Source organism: Amborella trichopoda, unplaced genomic scaffold (genome assembly GCF_054954075.1).
Source record: "Amborella trichopoda isolate Santa Cruz 75 unplaced genomic scaffold, AtrichopodaSantaCruz75HAP2 v2.0 scaffold_141, whole genome shotgun sequence".
Classification (NCBI taxonomy): Eukaryota; Viridiplantae; Streptophyta; class Magnoliopsida; order Amborellales; family Amborellaceae; genus Amborella; species Amborella trichopoda.
Window position 1 is genome coordinate 45,568 of NW_028283098.1, and position 17,371 is coordinate 62,938.

Genomic DNA, 17,371 nt, shown 5'->3' on the forward strand with positions numbered 1-17,371 from the left:
GGGTACACCCCAATCTCTTAGAATCTCTCTCTTTCTCTCTTAAGAAAGTTTCTCTCTCATGAAAGGTCTAAGGGCATGCCCACTCTCTACTCATCTCTTGAGTTTCTCTCTTGCTCCCATGGTGTTTTTCTCATCTCTCATCTTGGGGTTAAGTCTATCGGGTTATGGAAGAAAGAGAAGCATCTCTCACAAACTATGTTATTAAAAGGGAGTTCACCTAAGGGTTTAAGTTTCTAGATCAAATGGGTTCATGTTCCATTGGTGTGGCTTGTCGAAACTTATTTTTTTGGTTGAGATTGAAGGTTGACCATTAGATCTCGAGCCGTCAAAAGGTGGTGACCCTGTGTCGGGTGTAAGAAGCTCGGTTGAGGTAATCTCCGACACCCTCTTTTGTTTCTTGCTTATGTGTTTATTGCTTTCTTAATTTCCAAGTATAAGTTGTGTCTTTTCTTTGTTAATGGAAAGAGTGGTTTTGAATGCATCAAGTTCTTGAGATCCTAGTTGTATTCTTTCCTTTATTTCATTTGAATTTGTTTTATTGTAAAAGGTCTATTCGTAAGTAATCTAAGCTAAGCAGAAAAAATAAAAAGAGTTGAAAAAGAAGAATATATATATATATATATACTCGAGCATTATAAACTCTTAGACTTACTTGTGAAAATATTTTATCTTTAATCTGCATTATGTGCTTTATATATATATATACTCCGGCTAGATCACACTAGTTTTTCTTTCAAAGTTGACACCTTATATAACATTTTTTCTGTTATTATTTGTTGCATTTTATTTTAGTCATATAGATTAAATAAGTAGAACATTTATGCTAAAGTGACAAAAATAACATAGATGAAAAATTGCATGAGATCAAGACTACATGATCATATCTCTATCTCCAATGAGAATCAAATACATAAAGATAAGAATTAAATCCCATATTCTAAATTGGCAAATTTACAAATTAATATTTGCATCTCGTAATTTCAGTTAACAGAAAAATATTTACTAAGAAAAATCATTATTGAAAATTTTAGCAAGTATGGTATCTTTGCATATGCACAATGAAAGAATACATTCTCAACTTGTTTCAATTTTCTAGGCAACTCTTTTAATTTTCAATATTTCATCGCAACTTTGGCATAAAAATAATTTATGTCAACTTAAAATAAAATTTGAAAACTAAATTGTCTCTCATGCATTGCCTAGGTGGCAAGCCAGTAAAAAATCAAGGGGAAATATCTTAGGCTTAAAACATGAATAGGGAATATCTTTCTATTTCGAAGTTTTTAGATTCATGTGAATTTATATAAATTTCACCCATGACTCATTATCATCCAAACTTCATCGGATGGCCACAACCATCTGATAATGTTTGAATATTAATTTTTTTTCGACAAATCAGGATTATCTGAATTTTCGAGTGTGTCTATATCTAACCATCTCGAAAAAAACTAAAATATTTTTAAAAAAAAGTATAGAAAAAAATAGAAAAACAAAAAATCCTTGAAATATTCATTGAGGTAATATGGTCAATTTTACTATTCCTATTTTTTTTTATATATTTTATTAGGCGTGTCCCAGTGATGCGCACGTACGTTAAAAATTTGAGGTTAATTTAATTTTTATTAATTTATAAAAATTTAAATATTATTAGACTAATATAATTGTGATGAGATATGAAAATACTATAAAAATTAACACATGAACTTTTCTCCTTATTTTCGTAAGTGCAAATAGTCCATTTGGTATTTTATCTCAAACCACTTGGCACCGCCTCTTTGTCCGAACATGGCAAAGGCTACGATGCATGTACTTAACAGAGACGCAATAAAACCTGAAAGAGTATGACACATTTACTAATGAGAAGCTGCAAAACCTGGGGCTGTATATACATTTGTCAAATAAATGAAGATAATAGGTACAATTGTTGGCATAAAAACGTTATTGTACATATAAAATCTCATTTTACATCGTATACCAACGTCCATTTCACTTCTGAGTGAGAGAGAGAAAGAGAGAGAGATGACAGATTTTTCCTCAGAGGGAGTAATAGAGATGAAGATCGATTCATTACTTAGTTATAGAGCGTGAGGCTACCATTTTATCTTTGAGAGAAAATAAACTAGGATTGAAATAAGGAAAATTATTAGAAATATATCTTAAATTTTGTTTAATTGGAAAAAAAATCTCAATTTTTATAAACTTTTTCCACACTTTTTTTTTTTTTTGTCAATTTTGGTATTTTTTTTATCAAAATATCTTTCACGATAATCGTATTACCGTGAAGGCTCTATCTTGATGGTACTTAACATGATGTAATACCTGGTCATTACGGTAATATGACTACCGTGAAAGTTATTTTAGTAAAAAAAATTATCAAAATTGAGGAAAAAATGTGTGGATGAAGTTTATGAGAGTTGAGGGTCTTTCTTTCCAATTAGACAAAAATTAAAGTATATTTATAATAATTTCCTTTAAAATAACTAACAGCTTGCTGCATGGTTTATGAATGGGCATGTCAGATGATAGATATTGGGCTTGGGGACCCAAATAAGGTAATCCTTATCCGTGCACTAATATGAGACTTTATCAACATGTGTTTGAGCATAGTAAATGATTGCAAAAGAAAATCAATACAATACTGGAGTATATATGTAAACCATGAGAGAATCCAGTTGATACATGGCACCAATACTTTTAACAATGTTAGATTCATGTAATCGACTCCAAATAATTAGAAAAAGACTTTGATGATGATATCTAAATGAAAAATATTATATAGAGGCGAGGCTCTAAACAATCAAATAAGAGCCCACCACAAAAATTTCACTAGAAGAGGTTACTTTGATACCCAAATATCCTCAAATTGATCATCTCGACGACAAGATTGGAAATACTACATCTTGTAACATATTTTTGGACTTTTAATTTTCAAGATATTCAAGTTTTCATAAATCTGCTCAATCTACTCTATTTTTTACGCTTTAAATTTTGTAGTTAAAGATGAAAATATATTTTAAGGCTTTCACAAAGATTTGCAACATTGAAACCATATTTCTCAACACTATTTGAAGGTGCACTTTATTTTGATTGTTTAGAGCCTCGGCTATATACAAACCACACTCATATATATGGGATTGTCTACAAAGAGACTTTTTATCTTTTGTACACTGAGGTCACATTAGATGTCAAATTGGATGGCTTGAGGTGAGTCAGGAAGTCCGAGATTTTTTTTTTTTTTGGGAACTTTGTCTCTATTCAATCACATTCTTATAACCAACCATTTTGAAATTTTAAGGGACAAGAATGATTGTGATCTCTATATACAACAGATAAATAACATCTTTGTAGACACTCTTATAATTTTTTTAGGGCAATTATATGAGAGGACATTTGAATAGTGATTATAAGTTGCTCATGCTAATATGTATTATTTTAAGGTTGTGCAAATGCCTATTAGAAGAGATAAATATATGCTATTATAGATTATTTCTGGGTTGCGTAGATGTCTATTAGAAAAGATAAATACATAAAACTTCCAAAAATAAACCCCAACTATTTTATGTACATAAATATACATGCGTACGTTTCCAAATATAAAGGTAAAAGAGAGAGAGGTAGACCATCTTCTCTCTCTTTATTCTATAAAAAAATAACCCAAGAGATTAAACCTCATGCATTTTGTTGTTTTATTTCCTCAATCAAGCTCACCATGATTGGATACAAGTTAGAACAAATGTCAATCCCATTTTAAAAGGGATTTTTCGGGGTGGTGATTTTAGTGTCGGAGACTTCAACATAGATGCACTCCCCAAACTTCATGAGAGAAGATGGAAGTATAGTGGAACCATAATCTTTCTAGAATTTAGATTTATATTGAACCATCAAGAAGCAACATTATCATGTATAATATCCATCGGCCATCAAAGAGGAGGGTCATTATTTCTTAACAAGTTGGTGGGCTTGAATGGGCTCGCAAGGAGCTGGGCAGCCCACAAGGAGGCAGGTTGATTATATAATGGAAAACGTTTATATAAGGATACAACCTTATAATGTAGAACTACGGACGCACCTCAAAAATCTATCGAAAAAGGTAGTTTTAATGTTGAAAAATCTTTTGATTGATCGTCTCCACATCGAGATGTATGACCATGAAAAATAAAAAGATTTTAAGTCTCAGAAATAGTGCATTTTACAACATATTATCTACACCGTCCATTTTCAAGATTTTCATATGTTTATAGATCTACTTCATTTTAACCATTTTTTAAATTTAAAATTTTATAATTAGATATAAAAATAGATTTTAATATAATCCTAAAAACATTTTACATCAAAATTATATACCATGATAAAATTTGAAGGTGCACTTTACCTCTACAGCTACGGATGCATCCGTATGCCAACTGCACCCTTATATAATTGTCCCAATCAAACTTGAAAATAAAATAAAACTACCACAAATAAATAGATAATGACATAAGTTGTTTTGGAAACACACCAAAATAGTGATGCTACTTTATTGACATGAGAGTTCCCCTTTAAACTGAAGAAACCCTAGCATGTGCTTGGTGAGTGGAGAAGACAAAAATCTGTGATCATCGGACCTTGTCTTTCTTTCAAAAGGAAGCTGAGTAATCTTCTCCCTCTGGGGCTGGCTAGGTTTGAGAAAAATAGGCAAAAGTAATAAGACCATTAGCCCTGTCTCCAACTACTTGCTCTCTCATGACCATATTTGTTGAGCAACATGGATATTATCCAGAAATAAAATAATTTATAAATTTACTAATATGCCCATCATATAATAATGGAAAAAGTTTACATAAGGTTGCAACCTTAAAATGTAGAATTACAGATGCACCTCAAAAATTCTATCGGAAATGTTGTTTTAATGTTAAAATAACCTTCTAATTGATCATCTCAACATCGAGATGTATGAATATATAAAAACAAAAGGTTTTTGAGTCCCTGAAATAGTGTATCTTGCAATACATTATCTAGACCGTCCATTTTCAAAATTTTCGTATTTTTATAGATCTATTTTATTTTAACCCTTTTTTTTATTTTAAAATTTTCTAATTAGGTATGAAAATAGATTTTTAGAAAATCTTAAGATTTTTTTACAGCAAAATAACGTGCTAAGACAAAATTTGGAGGTGAGCCTTAATTGGATTGTTTAAGGTTGCAACCTTATGGAAAAGGCACCCATTGCATATTGTGTATTCGTAGTTATTATATCTCCTTGTTTTTTTATTTTTATTTTTTTTACTTTGGTTTAGGAGTTTAGCCGCAAAGTTTTTTAATTTCTTAGCAATTCTTTGTTTGCAAGACAAACTCTAAAAACATTTTAAAAAAATGCAAAATAAAAAGTAATGACAACAGCTTCTGTCATTCAACTCCATCCATGCCATGTCAAACGAGTCATGACTGTACTCGGCTGGGTTAGTTGAGTCCATTAAAATTGTTCGAGGAGAGTTGCTCTATTTTATCCAACTTGAGACTAATTAACGTAGGCGATTGTCTTTGCAAAATATGATCCATTTTTATTTTAATTTATTCCACCTTTTATTTGATTACAAAAGATTTGTAGATGGTTCTAAGTCCATAAAATAAAAATTTTCGACAATGTACAAAAAAAAAAAAAAGGGCATGTGACTAGTTTGACAGAAGATTTTTGACGAAACAAAGGGCCCCTTTGGCCTGGTCAAAGATGGGCGCAACCCGAGTGGGGTCTGTCCAAAAGAGACTAGGCTGGGCTCGGGTCAGGATTCACAGGCCTAGCCTCTTGCCAGCGTATTTACATAATTTGTAGTCCGAGGCATGAAGAAAGTAAGTCTTTTTTACTTTGTGCAATGGCAGATTAGATGTTACATAATCAGTGTGTGTGTTTTTACTTTGTGCAATGCACATGCCATTTGTAGAGAGAAGCTAATTTTAGATTTGAAGAACTTTGTAAGGGTTTAGCTAGTTCCATAGAATTCGAACATTCTAATTAACTATACACCTCTCTCTCAAAGGATTATCATGCATAATTCTAAGATTTATTTACCATTTATGTAATCAGATTCTACATCATTAAAGCACCATTTATGAACTAATACACCACACAATATAGCCATATTAAGCAAGTGGCTTATAGAGAAAATCCATCAGTAGCTGCTCCAATCCTGGATCGGACATGCTGCTAAAGCCATCCGAGTTCTTGTAAATGAGAGCCATGGTTCTTCCAAAGTTTATAAGTGCACGAAGAACCGAGTCAGGCACAACTCCTTTCAACTCAAACAGTTGCCACTCCAATTCTCGATTGCTGGATTCGATCAAACCCTGCAAATGAGCCATGGCTTCGGCCTTGGTGCTCCCGGGGTAATCTTTCATGAAGCATCCAATGCTTGATGCCATCATGCCTAAACGCTCTTCCCTCTCTGAGGTGACAATGTCATTGCTAAGTCGGCTAATGAGTCCAATGTGATAGAGAAATCTTGAGCATTGACCCACCAACCGTAGCATCTCGTCGGAAATGACTTCTCCTATGATGAATATCGGACTCAAGGCAGTGACGCTGGTAGAAACGCTAAGGTTAGCCACCATTTGATACTCCTCCAAGGAGGGTATGCACCCTGAATGCCTCCATTCTGCTTCCTTTCCATGCAGTGACGCCAATTCCTCCCACTGATAGGAATGAAAGAAAGAAAGCAAATACAGTTCTAGCAATGTTTTGCGGTCTAAAAAACAAACATGAATCAAATGAAGCAAAATGTATCTCAACATGAAAATGTCTTTGTTCTTTGAATCTCATTGTTCCCTAATGCTCGACAAACATGCTAAACACTCCCTTTGGAGTGTGTTTCTGGTACCTTTACTCCATAAGGAAATAAGCTCCATAATTAGGAGAATACACATTGAAGTACATCTGATCATAGTGACCCATAAATGCTATAAAACTATCTAGCTGTTTGGTGAATTCTCCAGGAATGTTCAGTTCCAACATAAAGTATATAGTTGAATAGTAAATGTCATCAAGTATTAAATTTCAAAAATTGAATGGTCATGTTTGTTATATTGGTAGAATTTAAAAAATGAACACATTTTTTAGGATTCTGGGTCTTTCAGAAGGAAAATGAGCTCAGCATAGAACGTTATACCATGCATTAGATAGAGTGTTTGTCAAGCTTTTGAACAAACTCTTTTCAATAATAATTCTTATGTGCATTTTAGTAATCTAAAATGTTTATTGCAGTAGAATTGGGACAAAACCTAGTGATCTTCGATAAGTTTTCAGCAAATCATGAAGTGAATGCTCAAATAAGTAGGACACCTTCATCTACGATCCATCTTTTCTGATTCACCAATCAAGTAGTCTAGTTTTTTGTTTCCATAGAGAGGGAGAGGGACATTCTCCGGGATGCGATCTAAAAAATCTATGATCCATCTTTTCTAATTCACCCTCGTGGAGTTTGAAACAGAAATGGTATTCTGTTTCAGAAGTTATAAACATCCATCTTCTTATTTATAAACATCACAATACCTTGAAGATTTGTTCAATGAGGACATCTCATGCCTCTGTATCCAAGTGAAGCACAAGTTACATTTATTTGTGTTTGTCTAGCTTTGCATGTTGTTCTGTTTAAGAATAGAAGATTTTTGTCTCGCTAAAATTCTCATCATGGTTAATAGAATTCTGATTGTAGTTAACCTTGGAGCTTGATGCCCATTGATCTTTACAATTAATTTTATTCCTTTTAGCTGCTTCACGCAATGCCGAAAACAATTATACCTGTTGTTAAATGTTTTGACCATCCTTAATGGTTTTCATTGTCATTTACTGTTTTAACCACCAATGATAAATTTTACCATTATTAATAATTTTTACCATTATTATCTATTTCGTCACTGTTAACTGTTTTCACTAACATCAACAATTTCCAATGTTCTAAAGCGTTTTCACTGCCATTTAACAATTTTCACCATGGTTAATGGTTGAACTAAGTTTTCCATGACGATAATTTGGGAGCTTTAAAGATCTTCCTGTTAGCTCTTGTTGCTCATTTCTACTGATTGTTTTAGATATCTATTTAGCTTGGAAACTAATTTCATTAGCTTTGAAGCTAAAAAATCCTTCATTCTGACTTTTTGAGATCACAAAACCAACAAAATAAGTGAACATAGAATATTTGCAGTGTGGAACAAGGGCATGTATTTGTTATGTGCAAAAGCCTAAATGCTTGTAGTGGTGCTTTATTTGTATCTGTGCCTATGCATCGTACCAATACACGCATGCATGAGCAAGTAGCCATGCATAACTATGCATCTCTGTGTGTTTGTGTATGTGTGTGTTTGTCAGCACTAGTATTTCTAAAATGATTATGATATAGAGTCAAGTTGTTGTTTAGCTTGAGTAAATATGATTACCGGTCCTCTTATTAAGTGAATGACATTGCGCCCTTGTACTGTGCGTGATTCTTCAGCGACATTAGTAATTGCTGCATTGATGCCGTTGAAGAAAACACCCATATGTTTTGGTAGACCGCTGAGAATTGAACGATCCCATCTAACATCCAAAAACAAGGAGAAGAATAAGTACAGATTAGCAATGTAAGGACAGAAAATAGGAGTTTAACCTTCAGTATTAATTCATTGTATTTTGATTGAGATATTTCTTTCTTTACAGAAGAAGAAGAATTTGTATTTCACATTGTCAAATCATTAGTCCAAAAATTGCTTTTCATGGAGACTGATATTGCTACTTTGTAGTTTGTATGTGCCTGCAAGCATGTTCTGCTCTTTCTATCCAAAACACGCATGAAATTATCAATTGGATAGGCTGGAGTTCCACCCTTAGGCATCGGTTTTTACGACATAAACATGAGGAGAATCAGCAATTCCCCTTTAACAATAAACTATGGCATTTTAAGTGGTTATCTACTACATTTCTCTACACTTTTGTATTAGTGTGGTAAATCTAAAAGGAATATCTGGTTATAATCGAGTAAAGAATGAGTAAGATTTTGATTGGTTTATTTATTTATGAACTCCCAATTGCTTCTGGACTAGGAATTAAAAAAAAAATTCCCACTAATTTTTTGGTGAGCAACTTGCCAATTGATATGATTAAGATAGAAATAATAGTTAAAAACAGTTATAAATACAATAATTAAAACATGGTTATAATTTTATCAAGTACTCTGCTGTAGACAGCCTTATATTGATGATGCCTGAATACTACATTCCCTATAAGTATAATACGGGGTAAGCTGCGAACTATCCATCCAATCTAAGAGACAATGGTCGATTGAGGTCAGCCATTGTTTCTTGGTGGAATGTTGGTTAATTACCAGCATCTGTTGATATGATCAAAGTGGTTTGCCAGTCCGAGGACCCCAAACAACACTCATAGAGAGTGTATATTCCCATATTGATTAGGAATATAGCCAAGTGTTAGTATAATGTAGTACCTATGGATTGCCTTAGTTAAGAGCCTCAAATCTTCAGGGCAGTTGCTTTTGAGGTCATAGATGTCGTCCATAAGAGCAGCCATCATCCCAAATTTCGTGTACTCGACCCGGAATTTTTTGTATTCTGGTTCATATATGCCAGCTGCTACAGTGAAATAACTCTTTACAACCCCTTGTCTTGCAAATTCAATCTTCGTAAAGCCCGCGTCTTCCCACCAACTTCATTGAATTGAGAAACAAACAAATTCATCATCATCATTATAACATTCTCCCAATTAATTGGGGTTGGTTAAACAAACATTTTAAAAGACAAACTTGTTGCTTTAGGAGTAAACTAGTTGCTTAATGAATAGGGTAGTATTCTTGTTAAGAGCGCAAGAAAATGTATGAGATATAAGTAAGTTATTGAAGAAGATGGAGATATTTGGATATTTGTGTTAGGGAATAGAGCCTTAACACTATGCTCCTAGTTTCCATTTAACAATATCACCAAAAAAGATGAAAAATCATAAAATTGGAATACCTAACTACTTCTTGGATCTCTTCCGCATAGAGCATCTGTAGAGAATTCAAGTCGAGTCTTGCTAACTCCAAGTACTTGTAATTGCTCTCATCACCAGGCCACAATTGCTCAACAATGCTTCTCGACTCCAATCTTGAAAGAAGGTATTCCCTTGGGTATGCTAGGGAAAATTCTATCTGTTAAAATTGTAAAGAAAAGTAGAAAAATTGAGAGGAAAACTTAACTGAATCAACAAAATATATGATTTATGCAAGGAAATTGTTTTGATAGGGCTGCAGCCCTAACAAAATAAGTAAACGTACCTTAAAACGTACTAAAAATTGCAATTTTTGCAACAGAAAACCATCAAATCAATCATCTTGGCCTTGATCATTTTGGTTGTGACAAACATAGGATTTCAAGCCCTAAAAGTAATGTAAATTGTAATATGTTATCTAGACCGTCCATTTCACCCTAAAAATAAGTGTCCCAGGATCCTTATAATTTTCACATTTTTTTAGCTTCAAATTTCATAATCGGTATTGAAAATTAATTTTAAAGTCATCATGGAGATTTGTGATGCCTAAAGTACTTTTTGAACAAAGATTCAAGGTGAGGCTTTACTTTGTTTTTATAAAGCTCAGGCCTTATAGAACCTTCATCCTTTATGTAATGAGTAATAAATGACCCTTGTTTTAAAGCCTGTGCAATGAATGACCCTTTCCTTAGATGAAAAAGAAGTATATCATTATAGTGCACACCCATCCTTAAATTCTAGAGGGTTTGGGCTCTAGGCTTTGTTTTTATGACCCCCAACACAATAACCAATGTAACCCTAGATTACCTCCCAGGAAAAATAAATCCTCTGCAGACATTGAATTTCTAAGCTATTTTATAACATTGCATGAGAAAACAAAAAAATCTAGAAAATTTCACAAAAAAGAAATCTTTGGCAAATCTCAAATTTCTGAGCTATTCTCTAGGTAATGCTATGGAACTTCATTTTTATTTATGAGAACTGATTTTATTGTGCTTGACATAGAATTGAATTATTTTAATTACCATATAAAAAGTTAATAAGAAAATATGTAATATTTCTCAAGAAAAAACAAATGTAATATTGCTATGTAATGTTCAACGAGGAAGTTAGGTATGTGGACTGCATTTGTAGCCTATGGTCCACATGACTAGCCTAACATTGTCCTTCCACATCTATACATCTATAGATGGTGGAGATGAGCTTTTTTACTTTTAAGTGCGGAATGAGAACAATGGCATCATCTCAACCGTTTATTGATAAGGATTGACATTGGTTAGGTAGGCTAGAGAGTATAGAGCATGTATACTTCGCTCATGCATATCCCTTAGGCAAATGACTGAAGAGTAAGTATTTTTTTATCTAAAAATTTGGGATCTACCGTAGAATAGAAAAAGCTAACAAAAACTTGGCAGCTATAATGACAAGTAATATAGATGGAATTCCTAGCGTCAGATTTTTATCTGGTGGTTCAAAATACATATCACTATTTGAATTTTAATCTTATTTCAAGAAATCGGATCGTAATGAATATAAAAAAATAGTTTTCAAAATATAAAATGACCAAAATATCCTTAACAAATGAGGTAATTTTGGTCATTTAAAATTCTTAAATGTATCTTTTTAATATTTTTATATGGTGCGCAATAGTATCAAGTATATATGCCCATTATTTCTTCTCAATCTTATTTATAAAAAAAGATTAAAATTTAGATAGTGATACATATTTTAAACCTCTTGATGAATATCTGACGGTTGGGATTTCACCTATATTACTATTCATTATAACTGCCAAGTGTTTGGAAGCTTTACTCTTATAGAATCACACATGAGTATTTTTAAATAAATAAGAAATGAATTTTAAGTCCTTCGACACTTAGATTAGATTCCAATATATTTTTCAATCTAAGTTTAGTCCTAGAACAATAATTTTGTGAGGTATTAGATGTAGAGAGTGAATGATTTGCTTCTCTATTTTTAATTTTTTTTTTTGTGGAGAGAGAGGGATACTAAAAATATATAGAGGAGAGAGAGATTCTAAAAATATATTATTATTTTTTTTAATTTTAAAAGATAGGGAGGTATTCATGGCGCAATTTGGATCGAAATCCAATGGTGATATGTTGGAGTCCCATCTTTGTAGGTGTGGGAGTGTCTTATAAGATCATTACTCATATATACATTAAATTTATTATTTTTATAATTTCTACACCTTGGTTTGAGTCCAGGTCACTTGGACCTTACCTGGATCCAGGTATATATACAATAAATTTTTTATTTTTAAAATTTCTACACCTTAATTCGGGTCCCAGTCATTTGGACTTGACCCCGTCCGGTCCAATCCATATAAAACTTAGTCAGAGTGGATTTGGATTGGGGTCAACCGAAAACCCATCGCCATCCTTAGCATGTATACTAAGTTGTACCTCCTTCCTCATATTATTGGTTTCAAGGTGAGGCTCCTCCAGTAACAGTGCTCGCCGGAGGCGGGATTCGGCAAAGGTTGCAGCCTCACGCATGATGTGGGATTCAAAAGGAAACCCGGTTTGAGAACATCTGTACAAATTCAAGAGTGCTGCAATGCCTTCATAGTTTTCAATTGAAAAGGAACCAGCCTCTCCACCTTTTTCCAATAACTCCTTAACAACATCTGCATATTAGAAAGCATAAGACATTTTATATGAATAATCGTACTAGCTTCAGAGAGAGAGAAAAAGAGAGAGACCTGCTGACACCTGATAGCCATGGAGCCTAAGCAAGCGAAACCCCAAACCAGTGAGCTCCACACTACCCAATCCCAATTCTTGATCCCATTGCCTGTAGACCATTAACAAGATTTCATTGTTGAAGTAGAAGCAGTGTTCTGAAACACGACTTAGCCGAGTCTAAGTAACTCGCCCGAGTCACATATATTCTAAAAAAAATAAAGAAAAGAAATGTTAAATAAATATAACATGGCAAATATAAGAAAATTGGCGAAATGGTATGTTGCCTTGTACTTGAGAAAAAAAAAAAAGCGAGCAAAATGCGGATGGGCGCAAGAACAAGCAAATGTTGATCACTTCACCTATAAAGGGAGTGCATAATTTCCTTAACCTGCTCTTTGAAAAACCTCTCTATCCCCAGCCTTTGGATCATGTCGACTGCTTTCAATTTCTGATGTATACACCTCCCCTTCTCCCCTTCAATATACGATGCTATTTCCTCTTTGATTTCTTTCACAAGATTATCCATGTTCTCTTCCTCACGCACCTGAATTTCCAATCATTGAAGCACACGTGTGAGGCCTTAGCCGGTCGGAAATTTTCCAAATGTGTTATTACATAGGTAATTTGTACATCTTCCTTGGTTTGGATGGTTCATTTGAATTCAAATATCATTTATATGGGAAATGCCAGTCATCCAAGCTTAAAGGGCAGTTTCTACTAGGTTTGGATAGATTGTGTTGCTAGGTTCGGATAATGAGTATCCTAAATCTCTCTCCCCTTATGAAATAGGACTCCCTCCTTTCATTTGAATTCAAATATAATTTATATGGAAAATGCCAATCATCCAAGCCTAAAGGGTGGTTTCTACTAGGTTTGGATAGATTGTGTTGCAAGGTTCGGATAAAGAGTATCCAACATCTCTCTCCCCTTATGAAGTAGGACTCCCTCCTTTACGCGTAAAAACAGGTACCCATTGGTAGTGGGTTTATCGTAGGTCAGGTTTGTTGCATTATATTACTATATAACCATTAATATATATATATATATATATATATATATATATATATATATATATATATATATATATATATATATATATATATATATATATATATATATATATATATATATATATAGTTTAAAGCTTCAAAAATATTGTAGATCGACAAATCTATGAAAACTTGAAAATCTTGAAAATTGACGGTCCAATAAATGTGTTACAAAATACACTATTTCCAAAACTTGAAATCTATTTTTTTCTCATGTTCATATATATATATATATATATATATAAGATACTACGAAATTCCTATAGGAGAAAATGAACAGAGATTTCGCCTATCCTCATCACCATCCAAAATTCATTACACGGTCACGATTGTTCAGTAGTATTTATTTTTATTTTTTTTGTTCAAATTGGAATGATTTGAAATTTGGAGCGTGTGTTCATAAAAAAAAAGAGAATCTATGAAAAATATCAAAAAAATACTTTACATGAAATAAATTGATCAAAATACCTCTGAAAAGTTTTAGGGGTATTTTTTTCATTTTTTTTCAAGAATTATTTTTTTTTATATTTTTATTAGGTGCAACTTACTAAGATGTACACACATTCCAAATTTCATATCATTTCAATTAAAAAAAAAAATAAATAAAAAACTATCGGACAATCGTGACCATGCGATGAAATTTAGACGGTGATGAGGTTAAGTGAAATCACTGTTCATTTTCGCCTATAGGCGTTGTAAACAATTTTCCTATATATATATATATATATATATATATATATATTGGTATATATGTTGCGTTTTGTATAGAGCCGAGGATCTAAACAATCAAAGTAAAGCACACCTTCAAAAAGTGTCTAGGAATGTGGCAGTATGACTCTCGAGCCCTAAATGACTCGTGTCTAGGGTGTGAGTGTATGTGGTACATAAGGAGCCTGTAACATGAGACAATGGGCTAGGTCTTGGCGGTAGTGTAGTTGAGCGCCATGATGAGGTCTTTGACTCCATTCTCACTAAAAGGTAAGGACCAAAAAATCCCTATTAACTTACCACTTTTACTTAACCAAAAAAACCATGTAACATGACACTAGGAAGCATGACTTAGCTGCCAAAGCCACATGGTTTAGCTAAACCAAAAAACCGTTCAAAGGAAAAATTTCGTACAGAACCTATTTGGGGCCTTCAATACCTAATGCTCTATTTTTTTGTGAAAACTACATGGAGATCACCCCACCAAGCCAACCTACTTTTATTTTTATTTTTAATTTATTTTATTTTATTTTTTTTCATAATTTCCCCTTGATCTTTCTAATATAAGACAAGGGGAAATTCTGTAATTTTTAGATTTTTATTTATTTAAAGCATGTCTAATCTCAGAAACATCGAAGAACATTATCTGTTGCACTACTCAGTGTTTATAATGCCTGACAGCCCAAAAGTCTAAGCTCCTAGGATGTCTAATGTTGTCAATATTGAACCGTGTAAAGCTATTTATTTATTTATTAAGTTTTAAGCAGTCTGTTATTTGCAATACTAGATAGGCTCGATTTAGGGCTTCAAAATTACGCCTGTCCTTTCTCTCTTTACCTCCTTTGGTTGTTTGAATATCCCAGATCCACAACCATCTTCTTTATCTCCTTCGGTTGTTTGAATGTCCCAGATCCAACCATCTTCCCATCTGATTGCATAGTTATAGGTAGTCTTTCTTTTTTTATTTTTTGTGGTAGAGAGAGAAAGCCTTGGGCATATATATATATATATATATATCTATATATATATATATATATATATATATGGTGCAGTTGGCATACGGATGCATCCGTAGCTGTAGAGGTAAGGTTAACATTTAAAATGTATCATGATACATAATTTTGATGTAAAATGTTCATAGAATTATCTCAAAATCTATTTTTATATCTAATTATAAAATTTTATATTCCAAAAATGGTTAAAATCAAGTAGATCTATAAACATATGAAAATCTTGAAAATGGACGGTGTAGAAAATATGTTGTAAAATGCACTGTTTATGAGAGTTAAAATATTTTTATTTTTATGGTCACATATCTCGATGTCGAAATGATCAATCAAATGGTTTTCCAACATTAAAACAACATTTTCCGATGGATTTTGAGGTGCATCTTTATATAAACTTTTTCCATATATATATATATATATATATACCTTATTTAATGTTGTAAGAGTTGTAAATAAAGCGTTTTTAATGTTTCTTATTTCTTAAAATAATTTTTATTCTAATTTTCTTTTGTTTTCTGATTCTATCTAGGTGAAACAGCTCCTTTTTCAAGTGAAACGTAAAAAATCTTAAGTCCTCCTCAATTACTTTTTGTTGAAAAATTCAGACGGAGAAGCATACCCACAGCTGGAGTCCACATGGTACACTAGGGCGCTATTAAAAGTAATTTACAAAGAGACAAGTCTTTGAGCAAAGGTTTGATTCCCCAATGGACTCAATATATTTAAATGTGTATGGTGAAGTTGTGCACAACAAGGTTTTGATATTAGAAGACAAAGCTTTTGTCTAATTCTAATCATAGCACATTACTATTTATAGATTGTAACTTAGTTTATTTCCTTTTCCAAACTTATTATATTTCTGTTTTATACGAACCAAAGTTTGTTTTATGCAACCAAAATCAAATTTTATTAAAATTGTATTCTAGGAAGGGATTTAATGAATAAAAGTTTATATAAGGTGTCAACTTTATATTATAAAAGTAATGCACACCGCAAAAATCTGTTGAAAAAGGTAATTCCGACATTTATAGTTATGAAAAAATTAAAAATAATTTTATGCCCTAAAAATAGTGCATCTTGAGTTTTAAGATTATAAAAACTAATGACTCAAAAGAAGGTAGTGAAACAAGATTTTAGGAGCTTTGATATGAGTTCAAAAATGTGTTGGTTTAAGTAGAAATTGAAGAAGTGGAAAAAGTTCAACCAAGGACTTAAAAGAAGGTAGTAAAACTACATTTTCCAAAACGATGGTATGTAAATAATGTGAATCACCAGAAGTGGAATATTCCCTATTACATTGATAATTATTCATCTAGTTTGGAAAAAAGCATGACTCATGAGGAGAATTGTCTAGTATTGGCTCCTAATTACCTAAAACAAAGTTTTGGTTTCTAGTTATTGCACAAACAAACATATATAAGCAGCGTTTTAAAAAACTCACATGTTCATCCTGCAATGGAGGCTGAAGCCACTCCTGAACAGTGGGCTTACAGCATTGTAGCCTAAGTTTAGCACTCAAATGAAAAGCAGCATTAGGAGAAGAGTTGATTGAGAAAGGGTGAGGAAAGTAGAGAGGAGGAGAGAAGAGAGAGAAATTAGGGCGAGAAGGAAGAAAGGAGAAAGGCAACTTCACCGCATGCATCATTTCCTTGAACATATTCTCAACACCAATTCCCCTTCTTATACACGTACATCCCCACTTGACTACAAAAGTCAAAAGATTCTTTACTCATGCAGGAGCATTTCTACTATGTATTCCCTCGTGTCCACCCAATGTAGGAGTATTCTAGAAGGCTCAAATTTTGAGGATGCAATGTGGACAACCACCCACTGACCAACTTAAAAAAAGCTGTTTGGAAATAAAATAAAACTACCAGAAATAAATAGATAATGACATAAGTTGTTTGGAAA

The 17,371-nt window shown here is 32.8% G+C and overlaps 1 protein-coding gene across 2 annotated transcripts; it reads right to left on the reverse strand.

Annotated features, from left to right (window-relative positions):
* Nucleotides 1–6,022: 6,022 nt before the first annotated feature.
* Nucleotides 6,023–17,131, reverse strand: LOC18421327 (bifunctional levopimaradiene synthase, chloroplastic). Of its 2 annotated transcripts, XM_020671497.2 has the most exons (8): nt 16,902–17,125; nt 13,056–13,240; nt 12,714–12,805; nt 12,415–12,638; nt 9,973–10,148; nt 9,450–9,668; nt 8,407–8,545; nt 6,023–6,666 (listed from the first exon to the last, which is right to left on the reverse strand). In XM_020671497.2, the coding sequence occupies exons 1-8, from the start codon at nt 17,115–17,117 to the stop codon at nt 6,118–6,120; spliced, it is 1,800 nt and encodes a 599-aa protein (XP_020527156.2). In that variant the 5' UTR covers nt 17,118–17,125; the 3' UTR covers nt 6,023–6,117. The 2 variants fall into 2 exon arrangements, 1 of the variants encoding a protein (XP_020527156.2); XR_016048730.1 differs by lacking the exon at nt 9,973–10,148 and having other exon boundaries at nt 16,902–17,131.
* Between the last annotated feature and the right edge of the window lie 240 nt (nt 17,132–17,371).